This window comes from Apus apus, chromosome 9, assembly GCF_020740795.1.
Source record: "Apus apus isolate bApuApu2 chromosome 9, bApuApu2.pri.cur, whole genome shotgun sequence".
In the NCBI taxonomy this organism is placed as follows: domain Eukaryota; kingdom Metazoa; phylum Chordata; class Aves; order Apodiformes; family Apodidae; genus Apus; species Apus apus.
Genome location: NC_067290.1, coordinates 12,085,406 through 12,097,625, shown reverse-complemented (window position 1 = coordinate 12,097,625; position 12,220 = coordinate 12,085,406). Strand labels below are relative to the sequence as shown.

The window sequence follows — 12,220 nt, the reverse complement described above, 5'->3', positions numbered from 1 at the left end:
AGATAAATTAAGGTAGTTGGGATGTAATTTATTTCTTCTTTTGATACTGTTACCTAACATTGCTGCATGACTGAAGATTAGGTTTTCACAGTTCCTTTCCTTGGCCCTTAAGAAGGTCATAAGCAGGAATTATTTTTCTTCCCATTGTGTGAAGCTGTCCTGTGGTAACAGTTGATATTCCCCTTTTTCTGGCATGACTTGAATTGTCATTGGTTTCAGAATTTTTGTTTTTAAAGTAAGTTGTGGGAAAATAATGCCAAATTTGCTGTTTTGTTGCACGTGTTCCTTTCTTCTGTTGAAGCCTTGAAAATCTAGAGAAACCCTCACAACTAAGCTTTACATGTGATTTAATACATATGAAGCACTTAATAAAGTTTGAAACATTGTTATGTATACATTGGAACATGGAGTTGTTCCTTTAGCTGCTGTTACAACACAGGGGAAGAGGTGACCCCTTGGCCTGGGGTTCCATTCTGCAGACAAGGAATCATTAGTGATTACTAAGCGTTGCTTGATCCATAGAGCTCTAACGCTCCTCAGAACCTGTGCTGGCTTGCCTTTGATTTCCAGCCAACAGAAATGTTAGTGTTGAGTGTGATATGAACTCTCCTTAAATTAATAAATTCATCCATTCCTAAATTTATTTTCTGCCGTAGTGTCACCTAACTGCAGTGTCATTTGAGTGCTCAGGGTGCTTGATGAGTTTTTTTAATCCATCTTTGCCCAAAATACGTCAAAGAGCCTTTCTAACACTCCAGGTTTTTATTTTCTATGCTGAAGAATATTATGCTAGTAAACTGAGACATGATATATAAATATCACCAATGATTGACATTGAGAGTGGGAGAAGAAAGGAAGAGAGCATTCCTAAAAGACACCTGTTGTACCAAACGAATGTTTGGTACATAAGTGAAGAATGTGTCCTGGCATACTTGTTTGAAATCCTGACAAGGGCAGCATGGATTTATTTTTATCTTTACACTGATTTATTTTTATCATTAAATTCCATTTACATATAATATTTTTCACATTTTTTCTGTTTAAACGTACCTGTCTAAATTTTATGGTTATAAATGATGTATTAGTAAAATCCTATGTATTTGTATTCCTTAGCAGAAAGCTAATCTTTTTGATTCTAAGCCAGGTATTAAGTGCATAACACATGAATTCTTTGGTTTTTATTTAGAGTTAATAGTTTTATGTTTTATGCTCTTCAAACCATAGCATGAAACTTGGTTTATGATAAGCTTACAAATAAAGTTAAATTATACTAAACAAATCAAACTTGAAGAATGCAAAAATTACACTAAGTTAATTGAAAAGCATGGCTTTGCATACAGATTTTGGAATTGGAATCTGAATGCCTAATACACACACCTTCCCTGGATAAAAGTGCTACTTCCTGTAGCATCCAGTTATGCTTTGTAAATTGAAATCTGTCTGCTGTTTTGATCTGTTTGCAGTTTTAAAATATTCATTCATTCTCTTTGCACTCCTTTGTTACTCTGTGACCATCTGCCCCTTTGTATTTCTGTAATGCCTCTTGTGCACTGCATGTTTGATGTATTCAGATACTTTACAAATGAATGAGAATGATGATTTGGGAGATCTTTTGTTTTATGTCTAGCTGTTTCTGAGGGTGAGTATTTCCTGGTGATTTGTGCTGGTTTGGCCAACTAAAAGTGACATTCTAAAAAAAAAAAGAGTTCATATTTTTAATAGCAGATGTGTAAATTACTACAAATAATGTGTGTGTGGAATCTGCCTGTGGTAAATATTTTAAATTCTGCATGGAAGCTGACTGTGGAGTTATTTTTTCTAAATATTCACTTGAATAACAAGGATGAAGAGAATTCATAGGCTTGAGGTAATTCAGCTCCTTTGAAATAGTCTATTTTTTACTCTGTTTTAGGCACTAGTGATGTTCACATTCTCAGAGGGAATTCTCAATTGAAAAGCTATTTCAGCTTGCAGGACTTTACAAGAAAAGCCATTCTATAAAAATAATCCAGGTCAGGTTTTAGAAATGGGTCCAGATCCAGCTCAGCCTCCATTTCCATCTCAAATTATTGCACCAGCTTTAAAAAAGAGACCAGAAGTTATTCCAGCTCCAGCAATGACCTGTACAAATGGTTTTAGACCCAACTCTAGATACACTGTCCAGAAATGGGCTCTAGATTCAGCTCTAGAAAAGGGATTGTGGATCAAACCCTCTAGAGCAGCTCTAGTGAAGGTCTCTACAAAAAGCTCCACAAGTGGCTATAGGAAAGGGCTCCAGAACATGATCTAAATCTGTCTCCAGTAAGTGGCTTGGCAATTGGACATAGATCCAGCTCTGAACTTAGTCCCACTTTGGGAAGGGGTTCTAAAATTGGCCTACGGTCTGTTTCTGGAAAGTGGTGTAGAAATGGCTCTAGAGGCAACTATAGATGTGGCTTTGAGAAAGGGCTCTAGTGATGTCTCTTGGTCCCGCTTCAATAGAGGGCTCCAAAGAAGGATGTAGCTCTGGCCTGAGACTTGGCAAACAGCTCCTTCTTAAACATATTACAAAAAAATTGCTCTAGATCCAGCTCCAGAAATGTATCAGGAAATTTATTTGGAAGTGAGGTTCAAAACATGCCTGTTGGTTATTTCTATCAGCGCAGTGAATTTCTTAGGAATTTAGCCAGAAGCCTGGAACTGTCAGCTGATCTTTCATAATAAGACTATATATTTGAATTATTTCAGTATTTGGAAATATAGAGCAAAATGTTTGCAGCTCTGGAAAGCTGCCATAGATATATGCAAATATCTTTGCATTTTCATTATCTTGGGCTGATCTGCATTTTGCTCATTCACATTACAAATTTAATGCTGTGCATGGCTTCAAATAATTGTTTTAGCTCCTGGAAATTGCAGGGTTATCATGACATGGTCAAAATCTATTTCTATTATTATGTCTTTTGACCCAGCAGCAGGGAGTGGGCTCAGTCTGTCAGAAACACCAAACCACCCTTCTTTAGTTAGTGTAAATTCCTCTGGTTATGATGCAAGGACTAGACAATGCATCTTTGGGACAACTTCACACTTGGTGGAATGGCACAGAAATTGCCACTGAGAAGCTGCCCAGCAATTCTAGCTCTGTGAAGGGTGGTTGACTGCTTCAGGACCTTGCTTTTACAAGTAACTTTGGTTACACACAGTGTATTCAACAGGAATAAACTGGACCTGTATTCGCCAAAGTCATGAAATACTAAGTACAGAAACTGGGAGCTGAGGACAGGCCTCCTTTAAATATTCTAAGATAAAAGACCAGAGCATATCATGATTATTGGAGTAAGAGACAGGGAGCTGAAATTAGAAAGTTAAGTAAGAAATCATGAAGTTAAGTTATAAATTATAAAGTTATGGTTATTAGAAATTTTTACAAATAAAGCTAAACCTTAAAAAAAAAATAATGGAGTTGAGAGATGCTCATCCACCTCAAAGTACCTTTTGATGTATGTTGAAAGCTAAAATACACATGCCAGTAGTTCAGCATGCATTAAACTGTTTCACTATGAACAGAGAAAATAATAAATTACAAAACTTCATAAGTTATTTAAAGAGGCATGGCTTTTAATGATGCATAATAATCTATTCCTCAGGATAGTCCTTGTCATTAGGGGATGGTTTCTGCTGACAGCATTTTCTGCTCAAGGCATTAGTATTTCTCTGGGTAGTCATGGGAACAAATAAAACCTTTGAAATGCATTTAAATACATTTCCAATTTGAATTTATTGCCTTGCTACAGGACACCAAAGATTTGACATGTCCTTACATACATCCTCCTACGTGCAAGTGTTGCAGGTTACTAAGAGAGTGTTAATTTTTTCCATTTCTTTCCCACAGTATTTTTTGCAATGTATATACATAATGATTCTAAAAGCAAAGGGTATGTACTCATCCATGCTAATCTTACAGCAGTATCTGTCCATTAATGTTATAAAATATGTTGGCACAGATAAGTTTATTCACCTAAGAACTGTTGTCTACAGTATATATAGAAAAAATCATAGAAAGAGACATTTGAATAATGATGCACCAAATAGAAAATGGCAGTGAACTGTCGTCCGTAGGCTTTCAGCAAAAGGGAAATGAACTGGTTTTGACAGTGTTCCTTTTCATAGCAGAGGGAAGGCTTAATATAAGAAAAAAAGAAAAAGTAACTCTTTAACTCTTTCACATAGATATGCAGACTATACTTTAAAAAACAAAGAAAAATGAGATACTTTGGCACTAGATCTCAGCAGGTTTTGAGCTAAAGCATATTCTTCTGATTGCTGTGCGGCTAGTGAAAAACTTAAAAATAGGTACAAAACAAGGAAATATCCTTCATTAACTAATTGAATATAATAAGTAAGCAGCAACTACTTTCAGCTGTATACAGCAATAACTCTAACCAACTTTAGACAGAGTTAACAAAACCAATGGCAGTAGTTCAGTACTCTTGAATAAGAGCCTGAAGGAAACTGGTTTTATTTCAATCCTGTTTGACCTTAACACACCAAAGTTTCTTAGGGATTAGTCTTGTGAGATGAGCTTACTGAGGAGCACCTGGCAGGTAGCAAACCACATCAGTTTCAAAAACTGTGTTGACAGTGCACATCACAGTGGTGGGGTCAGTACACTCAGGGGTATGGTCCTACCCCCAGTATTGCCAGTTCTTCCTCTAAGAAATCCAGTGTGTCCTGAGCCAAACGGGTCTCTACTCAGGACAGAATGAGCACATCTTAATATGAAATTATAAAAACAAAGATCACATCTCAGTTTTTTTGCTCTGTCAAATTGTGCACTGTCTTGCTGTTTGACAGCTTCTCCCATTGCCTTCATGTGCACTCTGGCACAATAATGCTGCACAGGCCCTCTGCTACACAGAGGTTGTGCTGGAGTCATTGAATACACATTTTGTCAGTTGCTGACAAACCATATAGAAATAACTATGGGTAAGTAATACCAGTTTGCATTTCCCCATCAAGAACCCAATGCTCCTTGCTCAAGGGGAATTCCTACTGTTTTGGGTTTTTTTTTGTGCTGCAGCAATGATTTTACAGTGTTCAGCCCATGAGCTTTTATTATTTCTAAAAGAAAGGGTAACGTATATATATCTCCAGCAATTAAAGATGTGATTATTTAACCTCTTATACATCTCTAAATCTGTTGCACATTGTACCCAGCTGTGAGCTGTTGTCTGTGCTTATCTGTAACAGTTTAAACAGTTTGAGTTCTCTGATTTGGTTCTGCTAACTTGGTGGTTGGTATGGTTACCACTGTGTGAAACCTCTCCTGTGAGTCTGGTGGCCAACACTGTACTCCAATGAGTACATTTTTGTTGTTATGTGACTGTTCTCTGTGAATAAATGAGTCTGGGATGTCTGGGTGACAGTTCTACATATAGCATTAACATAACACTTTCCATGTATCAGAGCCTGTGTGCAGTAAGTTGCACACAGCAGGAGATGAATTCTCTTGCTCACTACATTTGCAGGGACACAAAAGGGCAGTAATGCAGCCAACAGAGTTAGTATCCTGGTTTATGCTTAGACATCAGAGGCAACTGTTTATTTCCTATTATCCATGCCTAGTGATCCACAGAAGGCACAGCAACACCCATGTTGCTGCACAAGCCCCCTTATGAAAAGTGTCAGCCTTTACCATGGAAGAACTTTCAGCTTACAGGAGGGCAGCATAAGTATCTCCTTGTCTTCTTAGTTGATGTGTCCACGAATTACAGAGAGAAGGAAGAGTGTACCAGATACTCACATTTAAGCAAATTCTTGTCTTAGGATTTTTGGTTAATATGGCCCTACCTCAAATTAAGATGTGAGAACCAAAGAGCTGTACTTGAGTCCCAGTAGGTACCCCCTGCTGCCACCTCCACCCTGTTGCATCAAGCCATTCCCAGCTGATAAGTACTAGCAGGAATTACTTCACTCTGTTGAAGAAAGAAAAACTTGCCACAAAAGCAATTGCCCCAGATTATTGAAACATGAACTCAAAACTTCCATTTTTATATACTTCTGCCTCAACTACCATTGGTGATGATGGGGTTGTGCCCAAACAAACAGAGATAATCTTTCTACAAGGAGACCAGGAATTTTGGGCAATAAAAATAAAACTTGCATTTTATATAGTAGCCTACTTACCACTCAAAATAAGTTAGATTATGTAGGTGAGTCTCTGCATAATGCTTTATTTTACAAGTGATGTCTCCTTTCTGCTGCAGATGCAATTGACAGAATTATTTACACTATGGCTGCAATTTTTAAGCTTTTCTCACTTTACAGGGTATCTTCATATGCTACAGTTTTTAGTCATTTAACTAGGTCAAAATTAGGCTGGCTGGGGCTCGGTTGTCTGATATATTTGCTTTAGTGGTGAAATGAAAAACTGAATTGCTTCCATCTAGGGTAGCAATAGACTGTTTTGAAGAAAAGATATTTTTGAAGGCAAAGAGGCAATTAATTATAGAAGGTGTTGTTACACAAGTTATGCAGGCCTGGTTTGTAAGATTCTTCAGAAGCAGAGATTTGCAAAAATCTCTTTCTAGCTCTGCTGGCCTGGAGTCTTAATTTTGAAGCATATTATCCTTTATGATATTGTGACAGTAGTAACTCTGGCTTTTCCTAGTTGAATGAGGACAAAAATGTTACTTCAGTCCTATATTTCTATCAAAACTACTTTAATTTGTTTTATTTTTAAACTGAAATTTTACAGGCAATAAGCCTGACTTTCATTTCACTTGCTGTTGTCAAATCAGAATAGCTCCTCAGGTCTTACCAGTTTGCAACCTGGATGGAGGCTGATTTAAATAATATTTTAGTTGAGAAACCTTGATGAATGCTAGAATAGTCACAACAACCCTTTAAATGAAATTTTTGTCAGTTTAGTCAATGAACAACCCCCTCCAAAAAAATACACTCTTAAATGGCAGATCCAGGTCATTTTATCAAACCAGATAAGTTTGAAGTTACTCTTAGCACAGGCATTTGTAAAACCAAATATTTATGAAGCTTAAGTCCACTTACCAAAATTAATGTGGCATTTTCTAAGCCTGTCAGCTTCACAGGCTTCTGGACTTGAGTACTGGGTTGATGACAGGGTGGCCAGTTCAGGCCATTAGTCTAACCAGGTCAGTACCTATGCTTCCTACACAGCCAAAAGCTTTTTCTTTCTACCCTAGACCCAGCCTACACTCTCCATAGCCATGAAATGCTGCACAAGCAGTGTAACAGTTGTATTTCTCCTTTCAGGAGATCATCCAGTGTCTCCATGTATTCATTGAAATATTCAAATACCTGGTTGTCTAAATGTCTTTGTCAGAAGCTTTAGAGTGTGAAAGTCTCTTCCTCATCTCACCCCCATCACCTTTTTCAAATACTTTCTTGGAAAAAATTGCTTCTGTGTAGATAAGTTGATCAGGTATGGGTTTGGTGATCAGGTAGTGAGATGGATCAAGAACTGGTTGAAAGGAAGGAGTCAGAGAGTTGTAGTCAATGGGACAGAATCTGGTTGGAGGTGTGTGACCAGTGGAGTCCCTCAGGGGTCGGTACTGGGACCGGTGTTGTTCAACATCTTCATCAACGACCTGGATGAGGGCACAGAATGTACCCTCAGCAAGTTTGCTGATGACACCAAGCTGGGAGGAGTGGCTGACACACCAGAAGGCTGTGCTGCCATTCAGAGAGACTTAGACAGGCTGGAGAGTTGGGCGGGGAGAAACATGATGAAGTTCAACAAGGGCAAGTGTAGAGTTCTGCATTTGGGGAAGAAAAACACCATGCACCAGTACAGGTTGGGGGCTGACCTGCTGGAGAGCAGTGTAGGAGAAAGGGACCTGGGAATCCTGGTAGACAGGAGGATGACCATGAGCCAGCAATGTGCCCTTGTGGCCAAGAAGGCCAACGGCATCCTGGGGTGCATTAGAAAGGGTGTGGTTAGTAGGTCAAGAGAGGTTCTCCTACCTCTTTATTCTGCATTGGTGAGGCCGCATCTGGAGTATTGTGTCCAGTTCTGGGCCCCTCAGTTCGAGAAGGACAGGCAACTGCTTGAGAGAGTCCAGCGCAGAGCTACAAAGATGATTAAGGGAGTAGAACATCTCCCTTATGAGGAGAGGCTGAGGGAGCTGGGTCTCTTTAGCTTGGAGAAAAGGAGACTGAGGGGTGACCTCATTAATGTTTACAAATACATAAGGGGTGAGTGTCAGGGAGATGGAGTTAGGCTTTTCTCAGTGATGACCAGTGATAGGACAAGGGGTAATGGGTGTAAATTGGAGCATAGGAGGTTCAAGGTGAATATGCGAAAAAATTTTTTTACTGTGAGAGTGACAGAGCACTGGAACAGGCTGCCCAGGGAGGTTGTGGAGTCTCCTTCACTGGAGACATTCAAAACCCACCTGGATGCGTTCTTGTGTGATGTGCTCTAGGTGACCCTGCTCTAGCAGGGGGGGTTGGACTAGATGATCTTTCGAGGTCCCTTCCAAACCCTAAGATTCTATGATTCTATGATACTGACAGGAAACTCATTACATTTCAGTTCCATTTAATCCCACTTTCTTATTTGTGGCATTTCAGTAACATATGTGTGTTTGAGGGTTGTCACTTTGACATAGTGATAGAAGAAAAATATTATAGAGCCAGACTCCTCCTTCCTATAGAGAAAATTCAGTCTTCTAAGATGTTATACCTCCTTAAAAACAGGTTTTAAAAATAAAACTTTCAGGTATCATAGAAATTAAGCAGCACCATCACATCTCCCACTTCTGATAAATTGCAGCACCATTTAACAATACTATGACCAACTTGTATGCTGTATTAAAGGGAAAGTTCACGGTTAGCTGAATATATAAAAACCTGTTTTTAATTCTCTGTGTGCAGTCATTTTAATGTAAAGTCAAAGTTAGAAGGTAGTTCAGTCAGAGGAGAAGTGCTGTTGAAAGTATCAGCTTTGCCAACTGTTTAATTTTAAAATTGTTTCTCATTTCATATAACAGCAGCTTTCATTTAACTTTGCCCACACAGATCACATATCCTTCACCCTAATGAAGAACACCTGAAGGACTTAGCTGAACAAAACACAAATACTTGGTAAAAGCTAGCAAGGCTTGTTATTTATGATTTCACCCTATGTCACCATAGGTCTTTTACTTTTCCACCATGCTTCCTGTGGAATGAGAGTCAAGAGTGTGTTGCCTCAATCAGATGTAAAGAACACTCTGAAACTCTCCCTGAGAGAAACTTAAACCCAGCATTTCAGAAACCAAACAATTGCTTGTGGTGTTGTCGCATTTCCTGCCTTTTTGTTGTGTTTTAACAGCCAATTATCCTTTAGAGAGATCTGTTGAGCTCACTGGCTTTCTTGAGCAGTTTTGTGAGATGGTGGCCTTTGAAGGACCTTGGCCTTGGATGCTTGGTGAAGAGCAGCAAATGCAAAGCAAGCACTGGCATTTTGACAATAAACAGTTGCAAATTCATGAAATCACTATAGCCATTTTTTAGGTTTCATTTTAGTCCTATTTTAAGATTAACAGGTTAGCCAGAACCAACTGAATTTTAAATACTGAATTGGTGTGTGGCTACAATGCAGTTCAAAACCTCTTTGCCTAACCCTAATTGTACATACTGGTATTCAGGTAAATTGGCAAATGTTTGACCCTTGTAGCAAAGGGAGGTATGTGTTTAGAGCTGTGTATTGCACCAGATGTTACAATAACGTCACCATATGAAACGTGGTGCAAGAGTTTACTTGATAATTGCCTGGAGTCTTATATTATTGAGAGAATAATAGATTCATAGGGTAATTCAGGTTAGAAGAGATCACAGTAGGCCATTTAATCCAACCTCCTTCTCAAAGAGCATGACTTAATTATTTTAATTATCATACCATGATAACTTAGGGATTAACCCAAATCACAAAACTAAGCTAGACAGTCAAATATAGTCTTGAGACTGGGGCAATGAGACAGAGGGTTCCATTTCCATAAAAAGGATGTGTTTCTGGTCTGTGAGAAGAGGATTTCTTGGTTGCGTTACAGAGAGCAAGAGGGCAAAACATCCACATCTCAAACGGCTCGTGTGTCTGTGCAGTATGTAATTAAGAAGTAGCTTATTAGGGGAATTCTAAGAAGCATGTACTGAAATAAGTATGTTTGGACATGGCAAATAAACCGTGGAAGGATTTTAGAACTGGCTGCCAGAATTTCCTTTTCACTGAAACTAATACTCACCTTTCTGAAATCACTTCATTACTGCTAGTCAATTCCTTCTTGTAGCCTTACGATAAAACTGATTTTAAAATATCTATAGAACAGCATGTAACTGAATGGGGATTCTTCTGGTATGGGAAGTGTCAAGAATACTGCTTACTTTTCAATTAAGTAAGAAGTTCTGAAAGTTGTGATGTAATATGATAGGGATTTTTATTTTCTTTTCAAAGAACCTCTCAAATCTGATATTGTTTATTCAGTTAGTTTTCTATGTTTGTGTGTCATTCTGCAATGTCAAGACCTAGGTCAAAATGCCTGGGAGTTTGACAATCAGTATTTTTTTTTCTGCTTTATCTGAATTTGATAGAGAATTTTCCAAGGAAAGAGAAAAAGCCAAGGCCCGAGGGGATTTCCAGAAACTACGTGAAAAACAGCAGCTTGAAGAGGATCTGAAGGGATATTTAGACTGGATTACACAGGCAGAAGACATTGACCCTGAGAATGATGAAGAGGCTGATGAAGAAGGAAAGCGGAACAGTACGTGTTCTTTACTCTGTGCTGCTTCTGGGTGGGACAATTTGACTCTTTTAATGGTGTGAACACCAGGGTGAATGCAGCCCCTCTGATGTCATGTGCTGATTTCTAGTTTGCAAAAATATTCGTTAGCAGAGCAATCATGTGAGTATATTGATACTCAGTCATGGAAGATAAATCAGAATCTTCCAACAAAATTCTGCTCTGAGCCATCCATTTACAAATCCTTGCCTGCACACAGTCATGACTGAGACTTAAAAAACTTGCTTTGTGTTCTGTAAAAAGTTAGTGCATATGAGCTACGTGCTACCAAGTATCATTGCAAATCCTCAGTCAAGAAGAACATGTGTTTGCCTGTTAGGTGCACGCAATAGAAAAAAGAATATAAAAAGCTTTAAAAATGCAGCCGAAACAACAATCAGTAAATGACATTATGCTAATAGTGAGGATTTTTTTGAGTTTTGAAGTAGAGAAATGACATTCCAGATTGTCCTTATATTCAGGAAAACTATATAAAATCTTATTAGTAGATGTATTAACTGAGTGTGGAATAAATGAAATCTTGTGGAACTTTTGTTTGACATTCAGAAATATAATTACCACTTAGTTACAGTGTGTTTGTTTGGTGATAGTGTACAGTGTATTGTAATTTGTGCTGCAGTGGCCCTCCAGAGCTTCTGGCTGGAGTCCTAATGTAAAAGAACAAGTTAGTTTCATGATATTGCAGCAACTGTAGGAGGTATAATCAATTTCTCTGTGTCAGCAATTTTGAGTAACAGCAGTATTTTAATAATTTAATAGAGGTGATTTTAGCTTCCTAGCCATGTTTGCATAGAGGCAGTTAAAATTTTCATGAGAACTTTTAGTGCTGTACATAAATGAGAACATGGATTCATAATGTGGTTTATGATTTAATACTAAACATAAGATTCGTCTAAATTTCAATATATATACACTAATGATAAGTAGCACCTTATTATTCATGTGATGCTCCAGATAGTCATGATATTTATTCATTTAAATGCTATTGAGTATATATATAAGAAAATGCATCTACAAGTGGTTTGTCAAAGGCAACTCAGAATTTAATTTTCTGGGTTAAAATTGACATTATTACTGTTCTTATTCTTTCAATGCTGCTAGTTTATTGTGAACTGTTCTTTTAAACCACAGTACTTTTCAGAATTAGTAGAATAATTAAAATGGTTTGCTATTGTTATCTGTTTTAAAAGTTATTTTGTGTTGCATATGGCTAAGTTTTAAAAAAATCTTAACATTTTTCATTTCAGAATTTTATTAGTCCTTTAGGTTGCAATAAAAGCAGGGAATGAATTTGTGTTGCTGACTGAAAGAAAAGAAGATGATTGTGTGAGAGGCTGGAATGCAACTTGTGGGTTGATGCTGATGCCAGCATCACCCAGAAAGGAATAATATATGTCTGTATGAGAACCTGTAGAAAAACT

At 37.9% G+C, this 12,220-nt stretch overlaps 1 protein-coding gene across 2 annotated transcripts in view; it reads left to right on the top strand.

Moving 5' to 3' along the window:
* Window positions 1-12,220, top strand: part of CACNA1D (calcium voltage-gated channel subunit alpha1 D) — a 164,386-nt gene that overhangs the window by 68,824 nt on the left and 83,342 nt on the right. For both annotated transcript variants that reach the window (XM_051627843.1, XM_051627844.1), the window contains exon 9: window positions 10,591-10,760. In XM_051627843.1, coding sequence (XP_051483803.1) covers window positions 10,591-10,760 — 170 coding nt within the window. The remainder of the gene's footprint in view (window positions 1-10,590; window positions 10,761-12,220) is intronic.